This window comes from Oncorhynchus mykiss, chromosome 24, assembly GCF_057628025.1.
Source record: "Oncorhynchus mykiss isolate SJ-2025 chromosome 24, ASM5762802v1, whole genome shotgun sequence".
NCBI lineage: Eukaryota > Metazoa > Chordata > Actinopteri > Salmoniformes > Salmonidae > Oncorhynchus > Oncorhynchus mykiss.
The window spans coordinates 17,475,822-17,502,377 of NC_143045.1; the positions used below are offsets into that span (position 1 = coordinate 17,475,822).

At 43.6% G+C, this 26,556-nt stretch overlaps 1 protein-coding gene across 4 annotated transcripts in view; it reads right to left on the reverse strand.

Moving 5' to 3' along the window:
* Window positions 1–26,556, reverse strand: part of LOC110503875 (septin-4) — an 86,471-nt gene that overhangs the window by 6,727 nt on the left and 53,188 nt on the right. For 2 of the 4 annotated variants that reach the window (XM_036961594.2, XM_090218474.1), the window contains exons 2-5: window positions 1,528–1,711; window positions 1,320–1,443; window positions 880–1,014; window positions 52–169 (exon numbers count right to left, since the gene is read on the reverse strand). In XM_036961594.2, coding sequence (XP_036817489.1) covers window positions 52–169; window positions 880–1,014; window positions 1,320–1,443; window positions 1,528–1,624 — 474 coding nt within the window. In that variant the 5' untranslated portion in view covers window positions 1,625–1,711. Of the gene's footprint in view, window positions 1–51; window positions 170–879; window positions 1,015–1,319; window positions 1,444–1,527; window positions 1,712–2,141; window positions 2,499–6,467; window positions 6,950–17,988; window positions 18,169–26,556 lie in introns of those variants that run through there. The other 2 variants (XM_090218473.1, XM_021582449.3) reach the window with 2 other exon arrangements.

A 26,556-nucleotide genomic window follows, 5' to 3' on the forward strand; every position in this document is an offset into this window, starting at 1 on the left:
GGTATTCAGACAAGCAGACACAGATAGAAAAGCCAGTTTGAGAGGGCTTACCTTGAATTTCTTTTTCTTGACCTCAGTGGGTGTGAGTGTGTCTGCCTTGGCCAGGATTGGCACAATGTTGACCTTCTCATGAAGGGCCTTCATAAACTCCACATCCAGAGGCCTCAGGCTGAGACAGATACAAGACATGACATACATTTTTCGTGATTTCGCAGAGTAAGTTACCAGAGCAACTTAGAATTAGGGACAACAAGTCAGCACTGAGAAAACCAAAAAAACACACTGTACATGTGGAAACATGGGCATAGACAACACTGACAAAATTTGGATATGGTTAAGAGATAATTGCGGTAATCCTCATAAACCATATTTTCAAGGATTGTAGTAGTATCTAATATTGGTCAGCAGAGGGAGTTGTTTCCTTATAACAGGTTTGCAGCAGTGCTTAAGCGCTAATGATGGTGCTCAAGATTTTTCCTTTCAATGAACACAGTGGTGTAAAACAGACGGTAAGCTCAGACAAAAGTACTGCATCAGCATTTACACCGACAATTGGAGAGAAAGTTCAGTACTGCAGCATCTGCCCCTCAAAATGGATAGAACGTTTAGCACTGCACCAGATGCACATTTCCCTGGAGGCAGCAGAGCAGGGTGGTTCTAGATTCCACGAAAACCACAATGCATTTAGAATGCATGGAACATGGTGCAAACCAACATGGTGCATAGTGGAAACCCTCTCGGTGGTAGTGAAGGAAGGAAGGTAGAAGGGGAAAATAAACAATTCTAAGAGTATTGAGACACAGCCAATATGTCGGTCTCAATAGAAGGACTCCGTTTAAAGAGTATTGAGACAGAGACGACATGTCGTAGCTGACGTACCCGTGTCCGAAGGGAGAGATGAAGTAGAGGCAGCAGTGAACTCTGTTATCTTGGATGTTCTTCCTGTTCAGTCCACTCTCGTCCCTGAAGTACTGCTCAAACTGCTGGTCAATGTAGTCCGCCACTGACTTCCAGCTAGGGCGGTGGGGGAGACACAGAGACACACCAGCACTGAGGCAATGCAGACAGTCATTCCCCTACTGTACACTGAGCTATACTGCAACTGAACCTCAAACTGCTTCATGTAACAATACAAAGCCTAATAGCAATAAAAGTTTGACGACTGTATTGAAGACTACCGCGTATATCCAAAGGTTAAGATCAACTTAATACCTCGAACTTACTCAGCTCTGCCTTAGGATCATAATAGGAGTTGAGTTGTTTCATGTTTTCCTGACACCAAAGAAGAGTCCTATGAAGGAAGGATGTTTGACATATACCATTCAGTGTTATTGACAGCGTCTCCAAAGCCAGGGGTGTCTACGATGGTGAGCTTCAGCTTGACGCCCTTCTCCTCAATGTCCACTGTGTGTTTAGTGATCTCCACTGTCTGAGTGATCCGCTCTGGGGTTAAAACACACATTTCCTTAGCAGCTGGCCATTTATATCATTCATTCAGAAGATGAGACACCAAAATGGCCACCTTACCCTCAGCGTTGAGTAGCTTCCTGTCCTTGTAGAGGTCTGTGAGGAAGAGGCTGTTGACCAGGGTGGACTTGCCCAGACCAGACTCCCCTGCTACCATCAGGGTGAAGTCAAAGCCCTTCTTGACAGACTTACGGTGCACCTGGTTTGGCAGTGTGGCAAAGCCCACATAGTCCTTGTCTTGGTCCTGTGAAAGCAAGAGAAACAGACGCCTATTTAAACACGGCGCTCACCTCTGGTGGCGGCACATTTGCGAGTTCTAATCATTCTAAATAAAAAGGCAACACCTACCACACATAAATACATGTCTTCAAACCTAAAGCCATTTCAACAGATGTAGGGTATTGAATGAAGCCATTGTCAACACACCAGAACACACTGCCATCTTTGACCAACATCAGTTTCAAAGCGAAATCCACAAACTGAGTAATCTGCCAGACACACAACCAAAGTTTCCAAGTAAACATCACTGGAAATGGCCTGAACCTGCTGCTAGTGCTCCTCTGAGGCTAAAGCACAGCCTCTTTGGACTGGAGAGCTGATAACCCAACCCACATTGCCCATAGTGTTGCCTCTGGTCTCTACACCCTAAACGGTCCCCCTGGCCTGAAGTTTACCTCTGGAAAGTCGTAGGGATCAAAGCGGCCCCAGGGGCTCTTGGGCCTGGTGGGACTGAGGGGAGACTGCATGTCATAGTGATCCACCATCCCACATCCACCCAACTGCAGCCTCCCTACGCCCTGGTTGTCTGACTGGGCCCTGCCACCCGCCGTGGGGGGCCGCAAAAAGGTGGGCGTCCCGGGGGTGTCGCCACCCTCTGCCTCCCTGTCCACCGGGTGGAAGTGCTCATGGTCGGGGCTGTGCTCATAGCCGCCCAGAGGCGGGTGAGGGTGGTCCACGCTGTGGTGGGAGTCTTGTTGCATGATGTTCTCCAACTCAGAGTCTTCAGAATCATCCTTGTAATGGCTTGAGTGCTAAGGGGGAGGGGCCAGGGAGCAGTGCAGGTGGGTGGGAGAGGTGATGCAGAGAAGAATGGATGGAGAGGAGTAAAGGTTGGAGCAGGAGGGAGGGTTAATATAGATCGGAAGGAAAACAAGGAGCAAAGGTAAAAGGGGCAACATAAGGATCAACAGGAAAAAAAGAAGAACATGCAGAGTGGTTATAGACACTGAATGTTTTGATGGAGAGAAACAACCTAAGAAATCATTAAGTGCAAGATAGGCCTAGTTCTCTAGGGTTTAGAGAAGATTTACACTAAGAGACAGCGAGGAAAGAAGATATCGACTGACTGATTCACTAGAGAGCACCAGAGAAGCTACAAGGTTAACAACGTAAGAGGGGAGGGTAAATATTTGTGCTGATGGGAGGAATGCCGAGGAAGAAGAGATCTCGGATGGCCATCAAACTGATAACAAGCACACCCTCTGATTCTGACGCGAGAGAACACTCACTCTGTCCAATACAATATAGAGCGCCAAAAATATAACCTTTTGAGTCCTCTATAGATAACTCATCATTTTAGTATTAGTATTTTATTAGGATCCCCATTAGTTGTTGCTGAAGCAGAAGCTACTTTTCCTGGGGTCCAAACAAAAACATTAATAGACAAGAACAGCTCAAGGACAGAACGACATCATTGACCTTCCTGAACTTGTAGGAAATGGGAGGATACATCTTGTTTAAAGTGTAGTGCCGTGGCAGCTGGCTGTAAAGATTCTCCCTGCTCAGCAGCTTCAGCCTTGGTATGGTAGACTTTGGAGTCTGGGTGGCACCCTATTGTATGTGGGCCCTGGTCAAAAGTAGTGCACTACATAGGGAATAAGCTGCAATTTGGGACGCATGCTGGGACATCACAATTCAATAGAAGGTGGAGGCAACCATTTAACAGGTTACACAACAAAATATGATGTGATTGAGTAGAGCTAAAGGAAATGAACCTCTAAATGATTAATGAACCCTCTTGATTACTAGAAGACTGTTCAAATGAATTGCTGTGGTATATAGTGTCATACAGCTTCAAACGCAAACAGTCATGAACACACACACCTTCTTATGACATCAACAAGGACTCAAACATGACATCATCTATTCATATGGGTGTGTCACTCAACACATACTGGTAGACAGAGGAAACCTGATAAAAATATATTGGTGTTAAACATGTCACCTCAAAATGTCATTTACACAATGACTGATCAATTTGCGGTGATTAGTAACAGCACTCATTTTCAAATCTACCTAAACCTGTCAATCATAACTACGTGTTATTTTATTCCCATACCATCTACCTTACCCGATGACAATACCTACTATTCATGACACCAACCAAGGCAGAGCCTCTGTGTGTAGTTGAAACTGTAAAGGGATATACCTCCCTGCAGTTCTCAGACTAGAGCCTAGTGTTCCATCCCAAATGGCACCCTATTCCCTATGGGTCCTGGTCAAAAGAAGTACACTGTATAAAGAATAGGATGCCATTTGGGATGCAAATTGGTGCTCATGTCCTTAGGGCTGATGCTCAAGTTACCACAGCCACGCATGCCCTTTCTGCCCCAGTTTGTGTAAAGAATCCCCAGCCTGCACCACTATGAATATTACAGTGTATTGAGAAGGCCAAGAGGCTATTTTACATTTACAGTGCAGACGGGAAGTATTCAGACCCCTTGACTTTTGCTACGTTACAGCCTTTTTCAGTCTAGACAGAATACCCCACAATGACAAAGCTAAAACTTTTTTTTTTAAATTTAAAATAAAAACTTCCATTTGACATTTACATAAGTATTCAGACCCTTTACTCAGTACTTTGTTGAAGCACCTTCGGCAGTGATTACAAGCCTCAAGTCTTCTTCGGTATGATGCTACAAGCTTGGCACACCTGGATTTGGGGGAGTTTCTCCCATTCTTCTCTGCAGATCCTCTCAAGCTCAGTAGGGTTGGATGGAGAGTGCCGCTGCACAGGTCTCTCCAGAGATGTTCGATCAGGTTCATGTCCGGGATCTGGCTGGACCACTCAAGGACATTCAGAAATTTGTCCCGAAGCCACTTCTGTGTTGTATTGGCTGTGTGCTTAGGGTCTTTGTCCTGTTGGAAGGTGAAACTTCACCCCAGTCTGAGGTCCTGAGAGCTCTGGAGCAGGTTTTCATCAAGGATCTCTGTACTTTTCTCTGTTTATCTGTCCCTTGATCCTGACTAGTCTCCCAGTCCCTGCTGCTGAAAAACATCCCCACAGCATGATGCTGCCACCTCCATTATTCACCGTAGGGATGGTGCCAGGTTTCCTCCAGACGTGACGTTTGGCATTCAGGCCAAAGAGTTCAATCTTGGTTTCATCAGACCAGAGAATCTTGTTTCTCATGGTCAGAGTCGTTTAGGTTCCTTTTGGCAAACTCCAAGCTGGCTGTATTGTGCCTTTTAGTGACGAGTGGCGTCGGTCTGGCCAACCTACCATGAAGGAGCGCTGCGGAGATGGTTGTCCTTCTGGAAGTTTCTCCCATCTCCACAGAGGAACTCTGGAGCTCTGTCAGAGTGACCATTGGGTTCTTGGTCATCTCTGTGACTAAGGCCCTTCTCCCTCGATTGCCCAGTTTGGCCGGACGGCCAGCTGTAGGAATAGTCTTGCTGGTTCCAAACTTCTTCCATTTAAGAATGATTGAGGCCACTGTGTACTTGGAACCTACAATACTGCAGATATGTTTTGGTACCATTCCCCAGATCTGTTTCTCAACACAGTCTTGTCTCAGAGCTCTATGGACAATTCCTTCGACCTCATGGCTTGGTTTTTACTCTGACGTGCACAGTCAACGATGGGACCTTATATAGACACGTGTGCCATTACAAATCATGTCAAATCAATTTAATTTAACACAGGGGGACTCCAATCAAATTGTAGAAACATCTCAAGGATGATCAATGGAAACAGGATGCACCTGAGCTCAATTTTGAGTCTCATAGCAAAGCGTCTGAAGACTTATGTAAATAAGGTATCTGTTTTTTATTTTTAATACATTTGCAAAAATATCTAACAATGTGTTTTCGTTTTGTCATTATGGGGTATTGTGTGTAAATTGATGACGGGGGAAAATGATTTAATACATTTTAGAATAAGGCTGTAACGTAACAAAATGTGGAAAAAGGGAAGGTGTCTGAATACTTTCCGACTGTACATTTTAGTAATTTAGCAGACACTCTTATTCAGAGTGATTTAGCTCTAGGGGAACCATAGCAATCAGAGTAAACTGGAGTTATCGGCCCATATCTCTGCTCAATAGTGATACGTTTTGAGAGCTAATCTGGAGAGGACACAGTCATGATGATACATTGGTGTTCTTCCAAGTTTAAGCTCCTGTGAACAGACACACAGCCTATTGGGCCTCCTTTCTTTGGATCAATAGTAACCAACTCAACTTTTTTTGCGCAAATAACTGGTTCAAACAGGAAGTAAACTAGTGAACTATAAAGTAAACTACAAAGTAAACTAGTGAACTACAAAAGAGGTCTAAAGCATGTGGACAATTAAACTACAATTTTCAAGTACATTGTTGCCAGTCCTTGGTATGTATGAATCTTAGATTGTCCTTCCACATGGCTCTCAGGATAACAGGAGATTATCCCTGCATGCCGACAGAGGGCTGATTGTGGTTCCACTGTACATATGGAGCGCAGCAGTATGAAACCTCCTGCCACAACAACATCCCTGTGTTGTGTGTGACAACAGGGGATTGGGTTTAAAGGGGGGTGGGGGGGAGGGGGGGGTCACTGAGAGACCAATGGAAATATGGAAAATACTTAAAAGTATTTGAGGTGCACTTGATTTAGCTTGGAATTTGGACTATTCCATTTGTTCCATTCACTGTGTCAGTCCAACCAAATCAAGCACAGCAGCTCAAATATCTGGAAAGTATTTGACATATTCTTTGACCCAGACCTTGTCTGGTCACTGGTACCTGTTCGGGCTCATGGTGGTGGTCCCTGGTGTGGTCAGGGGATGGCGGGGCGGAGTCCAGGTCATCTGATGATGAGTGAGCCTCATGGTCACTGTCCTCCATTGCTACTGGGGCTACAGTGCACTCTGCAATCTCCAACCAGGAAGGAACATGCATTTGGAGTGGAAAAGGGCGAGGCAAGGAGCAGGGCCAACAGGGAAGTAAGAATTGGAAGGACCAATCAGAACAAGGAATGGGGAATGGTGAAGGAGGGCGTGGAAGGGTAGGTTGGCGTGACAACAGGATAGCGTTGCGTGATGGCGTTTTGTGTAGAACGGACCAGTACAAAAGGGTTGAAAGAAAAACAAAACACAAATAAAACATAACGAAATGATGAAATAACTCAAATTAAAATAACAATGAGTGAGTAGTCTGGATCCAGCCATAGGAAATGACATGGCTGTCCACTGGAGTAGCCCACCGGGTGATTGAGTTGCATTCAGGGTGGTGCATGGAATGAATTGTTTCAGCAATGTCCAGAAATAATGTTGGTGTGTGCAGGGATCTATTCTGTCTGGCCATTCCACTCAGCCTAATGTTGTTTATTTGTCCAGCTGCACTTAGTTTAACTGATTCTGACATCTTCCCATTCAGGGGAGGTCTAACAATGCACTGTTACTGAAGCAGATGAAATTAACTGATCTGGCTGCCGTTGCATCGTGTAGAGAGTTGAAATGTCTTTACTGAAAATTAAAACAAAAGCACACACCTACTAACACTCAGAGTTCAGAGCAAGGCCTTGTAAGGTTCTTCTACGAGTTGTTCTCCCAAAAAGGATTTCCAAGTCATCCCAACCAGGTTTTTGATGTCATCCTCACAGTTTTAATTAAACAGGGATTGGGATTAGGAGATAAGTGGCAGAGGGGACAGAGAGGAGAGGAAATTAATAGTTTCTCAGATTAGAGGACCACTGACATGTTTTCCTCCGGTCTGCTTTGCTCTGACCAAACCACACGATGGATCAATGTCCAATCTACTGCCTAACATGGACCACCCACCGTGTGATCCAATTAACAGCATCCCTGGTCAACAATAACCAACACTGTCAACTCTGGAGCAGAGATGTGTGTGGAATGGTTCTCAGATCAATTTTTTTTATTTACTTGGCACACAGTGAGAATATTTGTCAGATTGTGAAAACTTCTCTGCTCCACCATTTCAAAACTTGAAGAACATGTCTGCCCCTCACTTGAACTGCAGAGAATCCACCACTTGGAAGCAAGTAGAAAATGCAGTCTTTGTAATCAATCATTATCATCATCACACCAACTAGACTCAATTTAAAAAAAGACCTCACCAGACTCAATTTAAAAGCAATCCTCTTCCGGACAATAACTCACCAGTTCTACTGAAGTACCTCACCTGTGGTACCTCACCTGTGGTACCTCACCTGTGGTACCTCACCTGTGGTACCCTGTATGAGATGTAACAGCCTGACTCTCTTGCCTCCTCTCAAGCAGCTCTTCATGCCCTCACCGGGAACCAGTCTGGAGAATGGCAAGCATCCCCTGCCTGTATATCCTTTTGAACCAGGACACTGTCCTTCAGCCCCATCGAGCTGCCTGGCTGCCCCACCGCCCTGGGGCTCCTAGTCCGATCCGCCACAGACATGAAACCCATCGAGCTGCCTGGCTGCCCCACCGCCCTGGGGCTCCTAGTCCGATCCGCCACAGACATGAAACCCATCGAGCTGCCTGGCTGCCCCACCGCCCTGGGGCTCCTAGTCCGATCCGCCACAGACATGAAACCCATCGAGCTGCCTGGCTGCCCCACCGCCCTGGGGCTCCTAGTCCGATCCGCCACAGACATGAAATCCATCCACGGCCCACGCACCCATCACGGTTCACAAGGTTGGGCTGTCCAACCCATACCATGCCAATAACACCAACTCACTTCAACTTTTAAGGCCACTCATCTCTGTACTACATAGATTTTCCACTAAGAACCCACTTTGGCTCTTCTCGAGCAAATTATTTACCCTGCAAGTTAAGACAAGAGAGGAATACAGATTTATCCTCTCACACAGTATCAGTTTGGCTGTCAGGCACTGGAGTGTATGATTATCTTAAGCATTAAAGTCTTAGGAGACCGTAGCCACAGCTGAAACAGATTTAAAGGGATGACGATCAAGGAATTTCACTGTAGATGTATGGAACTCTCCTTACTTTACCAGCCTGCATGGCTGGCTGCCTGCCTTGCTGCCTAAAAACACTGATGTCTCATGAGGTCTTCATTCAACAGTTTGACATAAAATGAGAAGAAAAGAGACGGCATCTCAAGAGAGAGAGAAAACAAGAGTGAGAGGAGAGATAACTAGAAAGAGAGAGCAAGAGGAGGAATCTCAGATCATACTGAATATAAATGGAGCCTTAACACAGACAGCAGAACAATAGTGGTAGTGACGATCAGGCAGCAGAGTTGGACTGATGACATCACCCAGTCAGCCTCGGCAGCACGTCCATCAGGGCTACTTGGCATGCCTGGCACAGAGCACTCTGGAGTGGGTTAACCTTGGGATTACAGCCCCCCCTCCCTACCCTCTTGCATTGCTGCAGGATATGAGGATGGAGGGCAAATATGATGTTTTTTTCCCCCATCTCCTCTCTGTAAATCTACAGCTCCATCTAGAGAGGTTGGGTAACATCCGTCACACATGCATGCTTTCCCTCTGAGCCTTCATCTCCCTTCTCCCAATTCTCTACCCTGTGTGTACTTGTTCACTTGCCTTCATGGGAGACGCGCATACACTAATGACTTTAGAGTTATGCATTGAACTGCTGCAACCCCCCCAAAGCCAAATATAATACTAGGCCTGTTACGCAACTGTGTTTAGAATAAATCCATCCATTAATCTCATGTACAGTGCTTTGTAGGGAAAATACATTGGACATTTCTCATGCAACTTTCCCAGACCTGCCAACCCTGTCCAACTTTTTAGAGTACCAGACACTCGTGGCAAATTGGAGATTCATGTTCTTAGACAAACATTATGGATCACACCTGGTTCAGTTCAGTCCTCTGAAAAACACAAGATACAGAACATAAAATAATGATATGTTTTGTGGAATTAGCAGATTGTCTGTATGTTTATTCCATTACATGTACAGTGAAGAATGGAGAAAATTATCTGCAAACGTTTGTGTTAGCACATGCCTCAGAGTTTAGTCTCTGAAGTAGTGGAACGCTTGTCACCTCTCAAACAGGGCCAATCACTAGGGCCAGCTCACAAGTATTGGCTTTTTAGGCACAGTTCCTAATCAACACTAAAAGCAAAATCATTTTGAAAACATAAAAACAAAAGACTGCATCGACACTGACCGCAAACTGGCTATCACAAAGGGAATCTGAACGCTGTAAACGTGCCTAATTGTATTTCTTTGCGGCGCATACATGATTTGAGATTTTCTAAATTGATAAAACCTCAACTCTAGTGCAAAGGCCTTTTAGAAGCATTGCCTCTATAGCTAATACCGGACACTCATTCACTCTTCATCGCACAGTCTTCTAAACTCCTGACTCCATGTAATGCCAAGATGTTTAGATTTACTTTTGTTTATACTTTTGTAATGCTTTTTAATGATGTGGATCATAATTACAGTCTGTCTATCAGGTTGCGTGATCCTCGTAATGTTACGTGGTAAATACAACGCAGAATTAAATGTACATCACACTCGTACAAATGCGACCAGTATTTTTTCGGATTTGCATTTAATTTATTTCACTAGCAAATGCGAGTGAACTGCTGGTACTTTGGAGCCCACTGAATGTCTATTTTATGTTCGCTAACCTTAGCTTGAAACAATTAGTGTTTACATTTCCACAACACACGGAGTTGAAAAGGGATTTATCAATGTGTTTACGTACAGCTGACAGTCGGAAAACTCAGCATCATAAACAGGAGGTGCAGACACGAGGTAGCTACGTCGAATAATGATGTATTAATCCTTTGACACAAACTGTGTGTTGCAGCTCGAGAATAGAGATGTTAGATTTACTCAGTGAATTTATTTTTCATTCAAATGTAAACAATAAAAACAAATTACAAATAATAATAAAATCAGGCACTATTCATTTGTACTTTTTAAAACTTATATTTAAAACTCATATTTGAAATGCAACAGAAAAGGTCCCACATCTAGCCATCACTGGTTGTAATTCCGACGGTGTCCACAAGATGGCAGCAGTGTATGTGCAAAGTTTCAGACGGATAATTATGTATGAGAAAACTACATGACATTTAGTGTGAAGTCACCCAGGTACATTTGAGCAAATCGTGAAGGAGACATTTACATGACATTTTTAAGCAAGAATATAGTCAAATCTATATACTTGGACTTTGATTTAGCTTTTCCAGTATTAGTAGCCATATTATATGTTCAATATTTGCAAAAACACCCAGTTTTCATTACTCTTCATATTCTTATCATTTTTGTCCAAAAGGAAAAGGCTTGCTGTCGCACAAGGTTAGCAGCTACATTTTGCGACAGATACAGGGTTTCCGTATGGGATACTTTATGGGATACTCCCGTAAAGCCCAGCTCATTGGCTATCTAGCTAGCTTTGTGTGACCCTGATTGGTGCTTATTTGACAAAGTTACAGTCGATCAAGTGAAGACCACACGTGTCATCGGCATGCCATGAAGGCTTCGCTCTCTGACCAAATGTGGTGTCCTATAGGATATACTACACCCCTAATGATATAGGGAAGTCTGGTTACCTTCTAGGATCTCCGAGGAATAAATATGAATGTGATTTGACTGGTTGAACAACGTTTAGGGTTAGATGTTCACAGATTCCTTTTCAAATTGAATGAGTGGAAATACAAAAATCGATCGTGCATGCTATACAAAACAACACTTCACGTTATCTCTGGGACCCATTGGATGACAAATCAGAGCAAGATTTCAGAAGGTAAGTAGACATTTCACCTTCAGAGGTGAATTTATCAAACCTATCATGGTGAAAAAAAGTGTTTTGTTGTTAGGAGCTCTCCTCAAACAATAGCATGCCATTTGTCACAGTAATAGCTACTGTAAATTGGACAGTGCAGTTATATTAACAAGAATTTAAGCTTTCAGCCAATATAAGACACTTATATGTACGAACATTTGTTGTTTCTCTAAAAATCTGTGACACACGGCGCTGCATGATTTACAACTGCCCCGTTGACGGGACGCCTATCCCTAAGAAGTTTTTAACTCGGATCTCGTACCTGCGTACATGGACAAAGAATTGCGTAGTTGGTACGCAAAATGCATGCATGTTGGCACGCAAAATGCGTGCATGTTAGCAGCTCTGCTTTCCTTTAGATTCCTTTGATGTGCTTATCATTGGTTCAACATAATAAGATAACCTCAATGCCTTACAAAAAGAAAGGAAGAGTTGACTACATACAGTAAGAGAGAATCAGTCAAACTGAATTAATCACAACTAATAAGAATAGACAAACAGGCTGTGGTAATGTAAATGATAGTCACATTGACAACATTTGTCTTGGCAAAATAAGTCAAAACTCTACGTTTACATCTTAATTTAACTTCTTGTTCCATTTGATTTAGTTACACTTTTCCTTTGAGAAAATTCTGAAGGAGAAATCTAAAGCACACAGTCAAACAAATTAGGCTATATATCTGAATGGTCTCTTGGACGTATAACTGAAACCCCAGTCACCCAACAGGGCTGCAGCGGAGCACCTGAGCTCAACATAGTTCCAGAGGCTGATACACAAATAAGCTTACAAAAACACATTATCGGCTAGCTATAAAACACCGGCCTATGGTTGAGGAAACCACACGACACCAGAAACCACGCGACACCAGAAACCACGCGACACCAGAAACCACGCGACACCACAGTCCTACTGCATGTCCCACCTAGATCACATCTGATGAAGAAATCAGTAGCATTCATGGAAATGTCTCTATCATATTGTAGAACTTGGAGCTGTATGTTCATAACATAATATAAAGCGCATTCAGAAAGTATTCAGACCCCTTGAATTTTCCACATTGTTACATTACAGCCTTATTCTAAAATTGACTAAATACTCCCCCCCCCCCCTCAATCTACACACAATACACCATAATGACAAAGCAAAAACAGGTTTTTAGAAATGTTTGCAAATATATAAAAAATATGACATTTACATAAGTACTGTATCAATAACCTACTGGTAAGACACGTTTCCCCTTTATTCAGCTGAATACGTCATCTAATTAACTTACGTGCTCAAAGGCTCACATCAGTGGGACCCACCTGGGTCCTGATCCAGTTCATATCCGTAACAGGTATAGGCCACACTACTGCCTCTCACCACAATTACTAGTAGAAATAATTATTCATTTTCACCCAATTAGTGTAAGCTTAAAAAAAAAATCCACAGTAAAACCAATACAGTGACACCTCCAGTAAGATAAACCTGGTGGTCTCATACGCAGTTAGTGCATACCAACCACATGAAACCAGAAAGTTGCTGGTTCAAGTCCAAGGTGGCATACTGCTGCGGTGGCCAGCCCCTTGAGCAATAACCAAGGCACTTAACTGGAAAATACTTCTGCAGATCTTGTGGAACATTCATAAGCTGCAGTCAGAAATTGAATACATGCACTGTCAGCTGTTGATGATTATTTATGAACGTTTTTGATCTCATCTTAAAAGTTTAATTCCACAGATTTTAGAGCAGTCAGTCCAACACAACAAAAAGCTTTCTCTTCTCTGAAGAAAAATGTCATGGGTAAAAATCTCTACAGGACCAATCATTCACTAAACCTCAACTAAATGCTGTAATAAATAATGTGGAGGTGACTAAACTGCTTGGAGTAACCCTGGATTGTAAACTGTCATGATCAAAACATATTGATACAACAGTAACTAAGATGGGGGGAAGTCTGTCCATAATAAAGCGCTGTTCTGCCTTTTTAACACCATCATCAAGACAGATCAAATCAAAGTTGGTCATGTGCGCTGAATACAACCGGTGTAGACCTTACAGTGAAATGCTTACTTACAGGCTCTAACCAACAGTGCAAAACAAGGTATTAGGTGAACAATAGGTAAGTAAAGAAATTAAAACAACAGTAAAAAGACAGGCTATATACAGTAGCGAGGCTATAAAAGTAGCGAGGCTACATACAGACACCGGTTAGTCAGGCTGATTGAGGTAGTATGTACATGTAGATGTGGTTAAAGTGACTATGCATATATGATGAACAGAGTAGCAGTAACGTAAAAGAGGGGTTGGTGGGTGGCGGGACACAATGCAGATAGCCCGGTTAGCCACTGTGCGGGGGCACTGGTTGGTCAGGCCAATTGAGGTAGTATGTACAGTTAAAATGACTATGGGGGGAGGCACAAAATGCAAATAGTCCGGGTAGCCATTTGATTACCTGTTCAGGAGTCTTATGGCTTGGGGGTAAAAACTGTTGAGAAGCCTTTTTGTCCTAGAATTGGCACTTCGGTCCCGCTTGCCATGTGGTATTCGAGAGAACAGTCTATCACTGGTGTGGCTGGGGTCTTTGACAATTTTTAGGGCCTTCCTCTGACACCGCCTGGTGTAGAGGTCCTGGATGGTAGGCAACTTAGCCCCAGTGATGTACTGTGCCGTACGCACTACCCTCTGTAGTGCCTTGAGGTCAGAGTCCAAGCAGTTGCCGTACCAGGCAGTGATGCAACCAGTGCTCTAGGTCCTACAGGCCCTAGTTTTGTTGAACCTGGACTACTGTTCAGTTGTGTGGTCAGGTGCCACAAAGAGGGACCTCTGAAAATTGAAATTGGCTCAGAACAAGGCAGCACGGGCTGGCCCTTAAATGTACATTTAGAGATAACAATAATATGCATGTAAATCTCTCATGGCTCAAAGTGGAAGATCGATTGACTTCATCACTACTTGTTTTTGTAAAAAGTGTTGACAAGGTGAATGCACTGAGCTGTTTGTCTGAACTACTAGCACACAGCTCGGACACCCATACATACCCCACAAGACATGCCACCAAAGTCAAACACAGACTATTGGACGAGCACAGTACTACGTAGTGCCATGGCTACATGAAACTCTATTCCACATCGGGTATCTGATGCAAGCAGTAGTATCAGTAACCCCCCCCCCCCCCGATAAATACACCTTATGGAACAGCTGGGACTGTGAAGAGACACATACAGAGGAACAGACACATGCTTACACATATACATGATAAGACATGCACACTGAGTTTTGTATTGTAGATATGTGGTAGCAGAGTAGTGGCCTGCGGGAACGCACTTAATGTGTTGTGAAAAGTGTTAAGTAATGTCATGTAATATTTTAAATTGTATATAAAACTGCCTTAATGTTACTGGACCCCAGGTAAAACAGCTGCAGCCTTTAGTTCAGGTCATTAGGAGTAACAACATGCCATAGTGAAGCCACAATTGAACTATTTCACTCTGGTCCGTGGCGGTGCACACAATGCATTCAGTCGGCACCCACTTTTGTGGAAGGTATTCAATCATCTTTAATTAGTTCTTATAAGGACTTCAGAAATGGCATGTTGTGGGTTACTTCACATGCTTATTGAAGAAGCTAATGTTAACCTTTAGGAGGGGACTTCAACTTACGGTCTGCCCTCAAAGGGACCATTGTCAGCATGCCATCAACTAAGTCCAAAAAAAGGGGAAGAAATTATGGGATGTGGGAACGAAAGGGGAAAAGTTTTTTCCAGATTGACGGAGTGAAAGGTTGATGGTTAGACTATATAATACAGTCTCAGAGAAACAATGAAAGGATATGAAACCAAATTCAACATAACAGTAGTTGTGGTTGGCAACAATACCCTGTTTTGTTACTGTTGGAGCGAGGTAGAGGGTTTAACTGCCACTACTGTTGCACTCAGGACCAGGCAGCTTAGTGCTTTCCATAGGACATGGAGTGTGTGTATGGCAGGTTGACGATTATTGCCATGAGTCTTTTCCTGGAGGCAGAACTGAGCAATTTCCACTTAGCTGCAAAGTTAAAATGTGCTATATTGTACAAATTAAAAGGTTAGGGTTAGCAGTGTGTTTAAGGTTAGGGTTCAAATCCGATTTGATGACTTTGTGGCTGTGTCAGCTAGTGATCACTCTGCAGAGCTGCCTCCAGAACAAGATTAAATGACAAAAAACGCCAACCTGCATGTGTGTGTGTAGACATGGGAAGTGCAGTCACAAGCCACAGCGAGCCATAAAGAAACTGTACAGCATGTTGTTATTGACCTCAAGCGATGAAAGCACATTTCTACTGCAATTCAAAAGTCAGCACACTTATTTCTATCTACTAAAACTACAGTAGAGTAATTATGGTGCTATCGTTCAATGTCCAGATGTGAAAATGACTTTATTAAGCGTGAGTATAGTCAGACTATGCATTTACTTCAGAATATGTTCATTTCCCCGTCCTGGAGGAAATGCTTTATTTTACAGCATCTTAAAGTGAAATGATAGGTTTCAACGCCCCTGTGGAATACAAACTCTATTTTACGGGACGTTCTGCAGACTAGATGGGAGATGCCCCATTGGCCACCAAAGTCCTGCCAGTCTGGTGTGACACATTCATACATACAGTAGACTCAGAACGTCCAAATATAATTAATTCTAGTTCTGTGGAAATCACCTATAAAAACACTCATTTTGGAACTTAGGCTATTACCTCAATCTCATTTATGAGCGAAATCCCTTGAAAATGTCTGCACATTGTCTGCACAATAAAGAGTTCACTTTTGACATATGGTCAGCAAAGGCCATTTATTCTGCAACTATAAAGATGTGCACTTTATATATTTGTGTTTGGTTTAATGATTGAGTAGAACACATATAACTGCACCACATATCACACTTTCACAAAATGCTTGAAGACATGGCTAAAGGTCAATCAGATTTGTAAACATGGTCCCAAGCTGTGTTTTGTCACTTTCCATGTTGTCTGTTGTCTGTAGCTTGTGAGGTGTGGAAACACTTTGTTGCTTTTATGAATTTTGTCTTGTTGCTTTTTGTTCTATGTTGCTCTGTCTGTATGCTACGTCTTGCTTGTCCTATGTTGCTGTTGTCTATATTGTAATTGTTTTTAATAACCTGCCCAGGGACTGCGGTTGAAAATTAGCCGGCTGGCTAAAACCGACACTTTTACTGAAACGTTGATTAATGTGCACTGTCCCTGTAAAAATAAAATAAACTCAACTCAACTCAACTACAACTCCACAACAACTCCAGTGAGGTTCACCCTTGTGGCTTACCCAGGTGCAGGTGGTGATGTAGTGAACATGTGTGCTCTGCTCTGTGTGAATGCTGTGGTTGTTTAGATCAGTACAGAGGGCTCTGTGTGTTTGTGTGAGACTGGGCTATTAAAGAGAAAGAATGGAGAGTGAGATGGGTGGGCAATACAGACACACACAGCTCTGCCAGAACAGCCCAAGGGAAGTCAGGTGCTCATCCTACATACTTTCTAAATGTAATCCATTACAGTTGTTAGTTACCTGTCCAAAATGACAATCAGTAATGTAACGTTTGGCTTAACCAAACTCAGTAATGTAATCTGATTTCTTTTGGATCACTTTTCCCTTAAGGAGGCATTAGAAGACAAAATGATCCATCAAATGCATTTGGTGTGTCATCATAGTGGTATCTGACTTGTGGAACAAACTTAAACTTGCGCCTTTTTTGAAAATGTTGAATTGAAAGTGTTGTGTCAATGTATATTCTCACAAACATCCTTCTGAATTTTTTATTTTTTTTTAAGAGCCAAGGCGGCATCTGTAGTATCTGTAATATGATTACAATTTGTTTGCTGGTAACGTAACCATTCATTTTTTTGTAATCAGATTACATATAATCAGTTACAGGGTTGGGGAGTAAGTACCCATATATATTACAGCACATCTACAGTAGACTGGTGCTCTAAGACTTGAGCAAAAGGCCATTAAACTGACACCATCAGACAGGAAGAGAGTCCCAGTCAATAACATCTGCACTGCCGCAGCAGCAGGTGGGCTAACGCTCCAAAACCAATACACACGCACAGTGCAATCAGCTGTTGTTACATTAATCAATATAGACATCTTAACATCCCTATGAAAGACTGGTGCCTCCCCTCTCACAACGGGCAACCAGCACCCAGCTGCAGTGGTGCCAGAACACAAGACAACAACCAACATGTGTTTAGAGTCATGGGAAGCTATGCACATCATACTAAGCACTTCACAGTATAAATCTTTGTTGAGAGGAAGAATGTCAAGTCTAATGCAGAATTATGCTCACACAGAACACACACACCGACTGATATTTATACCAAACTGACTGAAGGCAACTTGTAGTGTTGTGTTGCAGACTGTGTGATATAGTGGTAAACCTCATATGCTCAGGGGAGAAGCTGGCAATGCTGACAAAGACAAATAGTTTCATTACCACTATAGTGGAGGAGTAAACACTACAGACCAAACACACACACACACACACACACACACACACACACACATACCTCAGAGTCGCTGTTTGTTTCAGAGTTTGCTGCCATTTTCTCCTTTGGGACCCCAATGACATAAAAATAAAAGCCCCCAATAGAAGACAGAACCCAAATCAAAAGAGACAGATCAGAGGAGACGGTAAACAGGCCTTGAAAAGCTCCTCAGTCTTACTGTCACTTCACCTCTCACAGAATACACCTCAGTACATAAACACACCCATTTCTCCTACCCTCATCCAATCAATTGATATCAAATCTACATAACCAGACCCCTTGCTACAGACTTCAGGGCTCTGTTTTGCATGCCCCTTGGCTCATTGTCAACCACTCTGTGTGGTGTATATTTGAATAATCCCACCCCTTTCTCAGTTCTGACCAATGTGTGCAGCCCATGTATATTAGATGCAGCAGTAGCGCTGTCCTGTCACTCCTTCCTTCAGGAGAGATGCTGCACTGTTGGAAGCTTTACAACATCTGCCCTGTCTCCTTTTAAACAAGCCCCTACTGTCCTCATTCTGCACAGCCACAGCTTTGCTCCACAATGCACACACAGATGTTGTGCTTGTGCAAGATACATGCATGTGCAGACACACACACACACGTTTGTGTCACTAATGGTCAAACAGTCTGGAAGGAAGAGTTTCATTTAAGCACAGCTCATCACTTAGTACTCATACAGGCTGCAGGCGCCCCAGACTCTAGCACCGCTCACTGCCCCCATCCAACCCTCCTAGCATCTCAGCTGGCAGTACCAGGGCAAGAGTGGTACTGCAGTGGGGAAGAAAAGTCTTTCCAGTGTGTGTGTGTACGTACATGTCACATGCATCTGTGGGGACAGGGCACTATAGGGATGCACAGCCTCAAATACATTTCAATGTTCGCAATGTGGATACAACGCGCGCGCACAGACACACACTTTAGTCAGTCACCGTACTAGGCCATAATATAAAAGATTTACCATAATCTGTCTGGTATTATGCATTACTCATTCTTAGGGAATTCGGTTTTTCAGATTACGCTATTCCCTCCCATTTTACAGCAAGGTTTAAAACTCAAATGAATGGGCACAGCAGAAAGACTGAGCCGCATACATTATCTCAGTCTTTTGTAATGCCTTAATAAAGGCAGTCCAGAACTGAAGCAGGAACATGATTCTCTCAGTTCAGCAGCATTCAGACAGACTCATAGGCTTAACCAGAGTCATTGTCCTCAATATGTAGATTAAGAAGCCAGACAGACAGACAGAGACAGACAGACAGACAGACAGACAGACAGACAGACAGACAGACAGACAGACAGACAGACAGACAGACAGACAGACAGACAGACAGACAGACAGACAGACAGACAGACAGACAGACAGACAGACAGACAGACAGACAGACAGACAGACAGACAGACAGACAGACAGACAGACAGACAGACAGACAGACAGACAGACAGACAGACAGACAGACAGACAGACAGACAGACAGACAGACAGACAGACAGACAGACAGACAGACAGACAGACAGACAGACAGACAGACAGACAGACAGACAGACAGACAGACAGACAGACAGACAGACAGACAGACAGACAGACAGACAGACAGACAGACAGACAGACAGACAGACAGACAGACAGACAGACAGACAGACAGACAGACAGACAGACAGACAGACAGACAGACAGACAGACAGACAGACAGACAGACAGACAGACAGACAGACAGACAGACAGACAGACAGACAGACAGACAGACAGACAGACAGACAGACAGACAGACAGACAGACAGACAGACAGACAGACAGACAGACAGACAGACAGACAGACAGACAGACAGACAGACAGACAGACAGACAGACAGACAGACAGACAGACAGACAGACAGACAGACAGACAGACAGACAGACAGACAGACAGACAGACAGACAGACAGACAGACAGACAGACAGACAGACAGACAGACAGACAGACAGACAGACAGACAGACAGACAGACAGACAGACAGACAGACAGACAGACAGACAGACAGACAGACAGACAGACAGACAGACAGACAGACAGACAGACAGACAGACAGACAGACAGACAGACAGACAGACAGACAGACAGACAGACAGACAGACAGACAGACAGACAGACAGACAGACAGACAGACAGACAGACAGACAGACAGACAGACAGACAGACAGACAGACAGACAGACAGACAGACAGACAGACAGACAGACAGACAGACAGACAGACAGACAGACAGACAGACAGACAGACAGACAGACAGACAGACAGACAGACAGACAGACAGACAGACAGACAGACAGACAGACAGACAGACAGACAGACAGACAGACAGACAGACAGACAGACAGACAGACAGACAGACAGACAGACAGACAGACAGACAGACAGACAGACAGACAGACAGACAGACAGACAGACAGACAGACAGACAGACAGACAGACAGACAGACAGACAGACAGACAGACAGACAGACAGACAGACAGACAGACAGACAGACAGACAGACAGACAGACAGACAGACAGACAGACAGACAGACAGACAGACAGACAGACAGACAGACAGACAGACAGACAGACAGACAGACAGACAGACAGACAGACAGACAGACAGACAGACAGACAGACAGACAGACAGACAGACAGACAGACAGACAGACAGACAGACAGACAGACAGACAGACAGACAGACAGACAGACAGACAGACAGACAGATTTGCTGTGAGAGGAATTCACAGTCAGCCTCTGGGAGGAGAGGCTGTCTGGAATACTGTGGACCACTACCAGATCCAGATCCCAACCTACAGGATCATCACTGTCAGCGACCAACATATAGACAGTGCAATGAATACTGTAAGCAGTAGACAGTATCCTCTTATACAGACCATACAGGATGGTAAAAACCCACTAAGATCCTGTAAAGCTGTGAGAAATGTGTAGGGCCGGCTGGAGGGTGAGAGGGGGGCATTCCCATTTCCACGCAGACTGGAGTGCCATGCCCACTTTCCTGTGGTGTCAATACTACTTCCTGTAGTATTGAAAGTCTTTTGAAAGGAGTCCAGGTCCTGTATTCACAAAGCGTCTTAAGAGTGCTGATCCAGGTCTGCCCTCTTATTCATTATGATTTAACAGGCTGAACTGATCCTAGAACAGCACTCATACTCTAAGACACTTTGTAAATATGGGCCCTGGTCCTCCCTAAAACTCTCTCATCAGGGACTGATAATCAGGATTGTCTGAAGGAGCTGACAGCATGCCCCAAGAGTTGGGATGACACACACACACACACAGACTAGATAACACTATAATAAACAGCTGTCTTTGGAGACTCCACCAGAACATATTCCCAAACATAATTAAAATGCCTGGCTCCTCCCAGTTTACATTGTAGGGTCATCCGGCACAGGGCCAGAATGGCATACCTGATGATGAAACTACTATTCACTGACAGACAGGATACATGTTATTGGAACTCCCCAAATGGCCTCTGCATCTCTGTGACAAGAACAGTCTTGTTTCCTAATTGGAACAGTAGGGAAAAAGTCAGATGTAAATCAGATGCACTTAGATCAGATACAAATTTGAGTAATTTACTGGGTAAACCTTTGGTCAACAGACCTTCATCAAATGGAAAACAAGTGAGACAGGAAAACACATGGTTGCTCAAACTGTGCTCCTGTGTCTGAGGCACATAGCACTGTAGACACTTGGTCCTCAGACTCCCCTGGGTACAACACTGACACCAGAGTGAGCTGGCAGAGAGAAGGTGGCGCCATCTAGTGCCCTCCACATGAAACCGCTTGTCAAACACACGTACACACACCCGAAAATGACAACAACCCCACGTCACAAAATAACACCTGATGCCAATGACATAAATGCCAATGGCTATTATAAATAGCAGAGCATTGCATCACACTAGTGGGACAGTAATTGTAATGCACACAGCGATCTAACTGAACACACACAGAAATGCTACTGCCCTGTAGACAAGGACAACTTGCACCCCAAGTATAGTTCAGTCATGTGATGTGTGAGAGACAGGGTCTCTCTCTAGGGGTAGGGCAGCAGACAATGCAACCTGGCTCTTATGAAGCCAGGGTAGGCTATGCCGAATAGGCTCAAAGGCACTGCTATTCTCCACTGAGGTTAATTCAGGACATGTAAAACAGTCAGAGAACACAGAGTTTTCACAATAGAGACCAAAATGCCTTATCAGCATTCTCAGATCAACTAAAATCATTAAAAACACATTGATCACAAGAAGAATTCAAGAATCTAACAGCTCTCACCGAACTTCCACATCACCAGTTATCGACCGCCTCTGCATGAACAAGAACATCAGTTCACAGCAGACCACAGCAGCCCACAGCAGCCCTGGCCCCCACATGAGGAGAAGTCCTTAGTGCTGAACCTGCACTTCCTCCTCCATTCAATTAAGGTCCTTTATCTGACCCAGCTAAACATTCCTGTTGGAACCAGGCTGCACAAGCAGCATTCCTCAACCCTCTGTTCTGTTTTATCCTCAACAAGCCGGTGTGGAGAAACAATCGGCTCGTGAGGTCGTGGCGAGGAGGTGTTCCGTCAGAGGGCTGAGGAAATGAAAGAGGCCATCAGAGATGAATAGAGGGAGGGAAGGGAAGAGAGAGGGAGAGAGAGACGGAAGGAGAACTCCTATTATCAATTACTTAGGTATGACCCTCAGTATATATTCCAGAGGAAACACTGAGTACCAATGGCACATGATCCCATGTCTTTAGATGTGTTTTCCCCCTCTAATGCTCTGTTGGATAGTTCTCTATGAAAGCAATGGCCTTTAGATGGATACAGGCTTCTGGATAGCTCCCACTAGGTAACAAACCACTGCACTACAACCGGTGTGCCTACCCAGTCTCTGCAGTGAGTGTAGAATTCGATGGCACTCCTGTGCAGGGTTGGCCAGTGTGGCCCCAGTCATCCATCCATACCTCCTCTGTCCAAAATGGGCTCTCTCTCGCACTCTGTCCCTCTCCGACCAGAACTCATGGTGGACAAGCACAGATCCACGTGATACCTCTACACGTGATACCTCTACACGTGATACCTCTACACGTGATACCTCTACACGGTAGAACTGTTTTCCAGCAACTCAAAAGGATGTAGGAGCTGTTTTTAGCTGCTTTATTTTGCTGCTGTCTCAAGAGAGAGGGCTACTACGGAAGCACCAGAGAACGACACACACACACCTTTATAACAGGTTGATTATAGTTGGCCATTTGAGCTGTATTTGTTATCAGTCTTTTTGTTTATACTGTTCTGTGTTCCAGTTACAGAAGCCAAGCTGAACAAAGGTCTGCGTTTCCATTTAGCTAGAAATAAATAGCCCTGAATTATCCCCGTCTCTACACCTTTGACAGAGACCTGGGGCCTTCTGTCAGTCTAGTGCTTTACCATTCACTCTACTCTCACCCATTTACCCAAAGCTGAGGAAACCAGAGACCTGGGGCCTTCTGTCAGACTAGTGCTTTACCATTCACTCTACTCTCACCCATTTACCCAAAGCTGAGGAAACCAGAGATTATTATTGCTTTTCAATGACCCCCAGATCACCGTAAGCTCAAACTGCAGCTGAATAATTACTTTCAATTCCAGACAGAGAACAAAGCACTTTGTTGTAAACCTGCATGGGAAGGTATTGTTAATGTTTATCTAGACTAGCTAGAGTCTGTTAGTACCCAAACAGTGATGTTAATGTTTATCTAGACTAGCTAGGGTCTGTTAGTACCCAAACAGTGATGTTAATGTTTATCTAGACTAGCTAGGGTCTGTTAGTACCCAAACAGTGATGTTGATGTTTATCTAGACTAGCTAGGGTCTGTTAGTACCCAAACAGTGATGTTGATGTTTATCTAGACTAGCTAGAGTCTGTTAGTACCAAACAGTGATGTTGATGTTTATCTAGACTAGCTAGGGTCTGTTAGTACCCAAACAGTGATGTTAATGTTTATCTAGACTAGCTAGAGTCTGTTAGTACCAAACAGTGATGTTGATGTTTATCTAGACTAGCTAGGGTCTGTTAGTACCCAAACAGTGATGTTGGTGTTTATCTAGACTAGCTAGGGTCTGTTAGTACCCAAACAGTGATGTTGATGTTTATCTAGACTAGCTAGAGTCTGTTAGTACCCAAACAGTGATGTTGATGTTTATCTAGACTAGCTAGGGTCTGTTAGTACCCAAACAGTGATGTTGATGTTTATCTAGACTAGCTAGGGTCTGTTAGTACCAAACAGTGATGTTGATGTTTATCTAGACTAGCTAGGGTCTGTTAGTACCAAACAGTGATGTTGATGTTTATCTAGACTAGCTAGGGTCTGTTAGTACCAAACAGTGATGTTAATGTTTATCTAGACTAGCTAGGGTCTGTTAGTACCCAAACAGTGATGTTGATGTTTATCTAGACTAGCTAGGGTCTGTTAGTACCCAAACAGTGATGTTGATGTTTATCTAGACTAGCTAGGGTCTGTTAGTACCCAAGTACTGCAGGTCTGTTGTACCCAAACAGTGGAGGAAGAGAAAATATGCAGCCAGACAACAGACACCTGAATCTGCAAATAACCAAGATAGACAAAACAATGTATGAACATCTGGTTAGTAGCCGGGCTGTGAACAGAGTTTTGCCCTTTGAGAGTGAGGTCAGTGTGTGAAACTGTGGACTATTACTAAACGGTTACAGTGCATTCCAGCCAGCCTGTCGTCCTCATTACATGAATATAATACCACCTTGTGTGATCTCAAGTGCCAAAAACAGGCCTTATCAAAATGTTGACTTTAAAGAGGGGCCAGGAGTAAATTAGGACTGATGGTTGCCGTTGGACACAGTGTTGACATTGTGTGGTGAGCAGATTTAATAAGGGAGGGAGTGATATCAGCGTTTGGACTGAACTTCCTGTCTTGCTCAGTAGAGGAGGGTCTTGTCTAAAGGAAGTGAAGAACAACAGGTATCTAGACATCTCTAACTTTAACAAAACTATAGTAACACTAGATGGCAACTTTTCTTTTGGCTAAATTGAAAACCAAACCTGTGGTTTCCCACATGGAGTGAAGGTGATGTATATTAGTTCCTAAAAAAGGTTAGATCATTCCTCAATGGATGACATTAAATACTTATTAATCTCATAACTGTCATAAGCGAAGGTTGCACCTGGTGACCCTGCATGCTGGTTTTTCTGTCTGACCACATCTCTCTCTGAATACGTCGTCATATTCGTGGGTCCCCCAACCCCTACAGCTACTAAAGCACTCTTATTAAAAATGATTTACAGGACCAGTTTCCATTTCTGCAGCAATGCAACGCTGCAAAGTACCAGTCATCCTGGCCTATTACACAGCTGCATGGGAAGACAGACACTCAGCTGTAGCTAGACCTACAGTAGCCTAGTTATGATAGAATACGTCTGGATAGGGAATCTGCACTCGTGTTTCTCTTTTCTGTAGTTCTCTTCCTGGTTATCCCATTATGTCACAAGAGAGACCTGAGAGATGAGCCCAGATCAGTCTGCTGAAGGCCCGGGGAGGGGGGGGAGGGGGGGGGGGCCTTATTACAACATTGTGAAGTGCTTATTACCACCAGTTTATTGGCTTTCTCACCTATTAGAAATAGTAAAACAGTGTTGTTATTGGTCAAATTCAGGTACTGTAGTACCTCCCGTTCCACTTTGGTTCAAAAAGTTATTAAAACGTGATACGAGTTCTGGTTCTCCAAAAGGAACAGGGGCACCGATAAGAATTGTTGTGTCTTACCGCTGCACATACAAAGTGTTTAGGATTCAGAGCCACACCTTGTCTCTTGACATAGTCGGTCTGTATGGGCCAGTGTGCTGTCTCTGCTGTCTCTTCACGTCTTCCAGTGAATCACCACACTGACTATATAGTCTACTACCCTCTCTCATTTCCATATTTACAAGGCAGTCAGGACTAGAAAGGAGGGAAGGCTTTTAAGAAGGACAGGAAGAAAACTCTTATATTAGAATGGAATCTGTGGGATAGTTTTACTCAAGGGTCTAAATCCTTTATTCTTAATGGATACGATGTAGAACAGGTCCCATATTTGTAGACTAGGGCTATTCAATGTTGGTTCTAGAGGGCCAAAACACTTCCCGTTCTCATCTTCTCCTTCTAATAAGGGTCTAATTCAGACCTGGGATACCAGGTGAGTGCAATTAACTACCAGGTAGAAACAAAAATCAGAAGTGTTTTGGCCCTTCAGGACCGGAATTGAACAGCCCTCCTATAGACAATGATGGTAACAGCCTGTGTTATGAAAGGAAATGTAATAATATTAGGGTTGGGCCGATATGATTAAATCGAATATTGTGATATTTAACATTGATGACATATTGTGAAGTGCAAGACGATTATAATCTATAATCTATTTGAACTTCACAAATCAAAACAGTTTTATCAGTCAGGCTGTATCAAGATGTTGAAAATTAAGTCTAAATGAATTAACTAAGACATTTCTTCATCATAAGAAGATTATTTAGTTAAAATGTGACTAATATCATAAATAATCTCACAAATAGCAGTCTAATGATTTAGT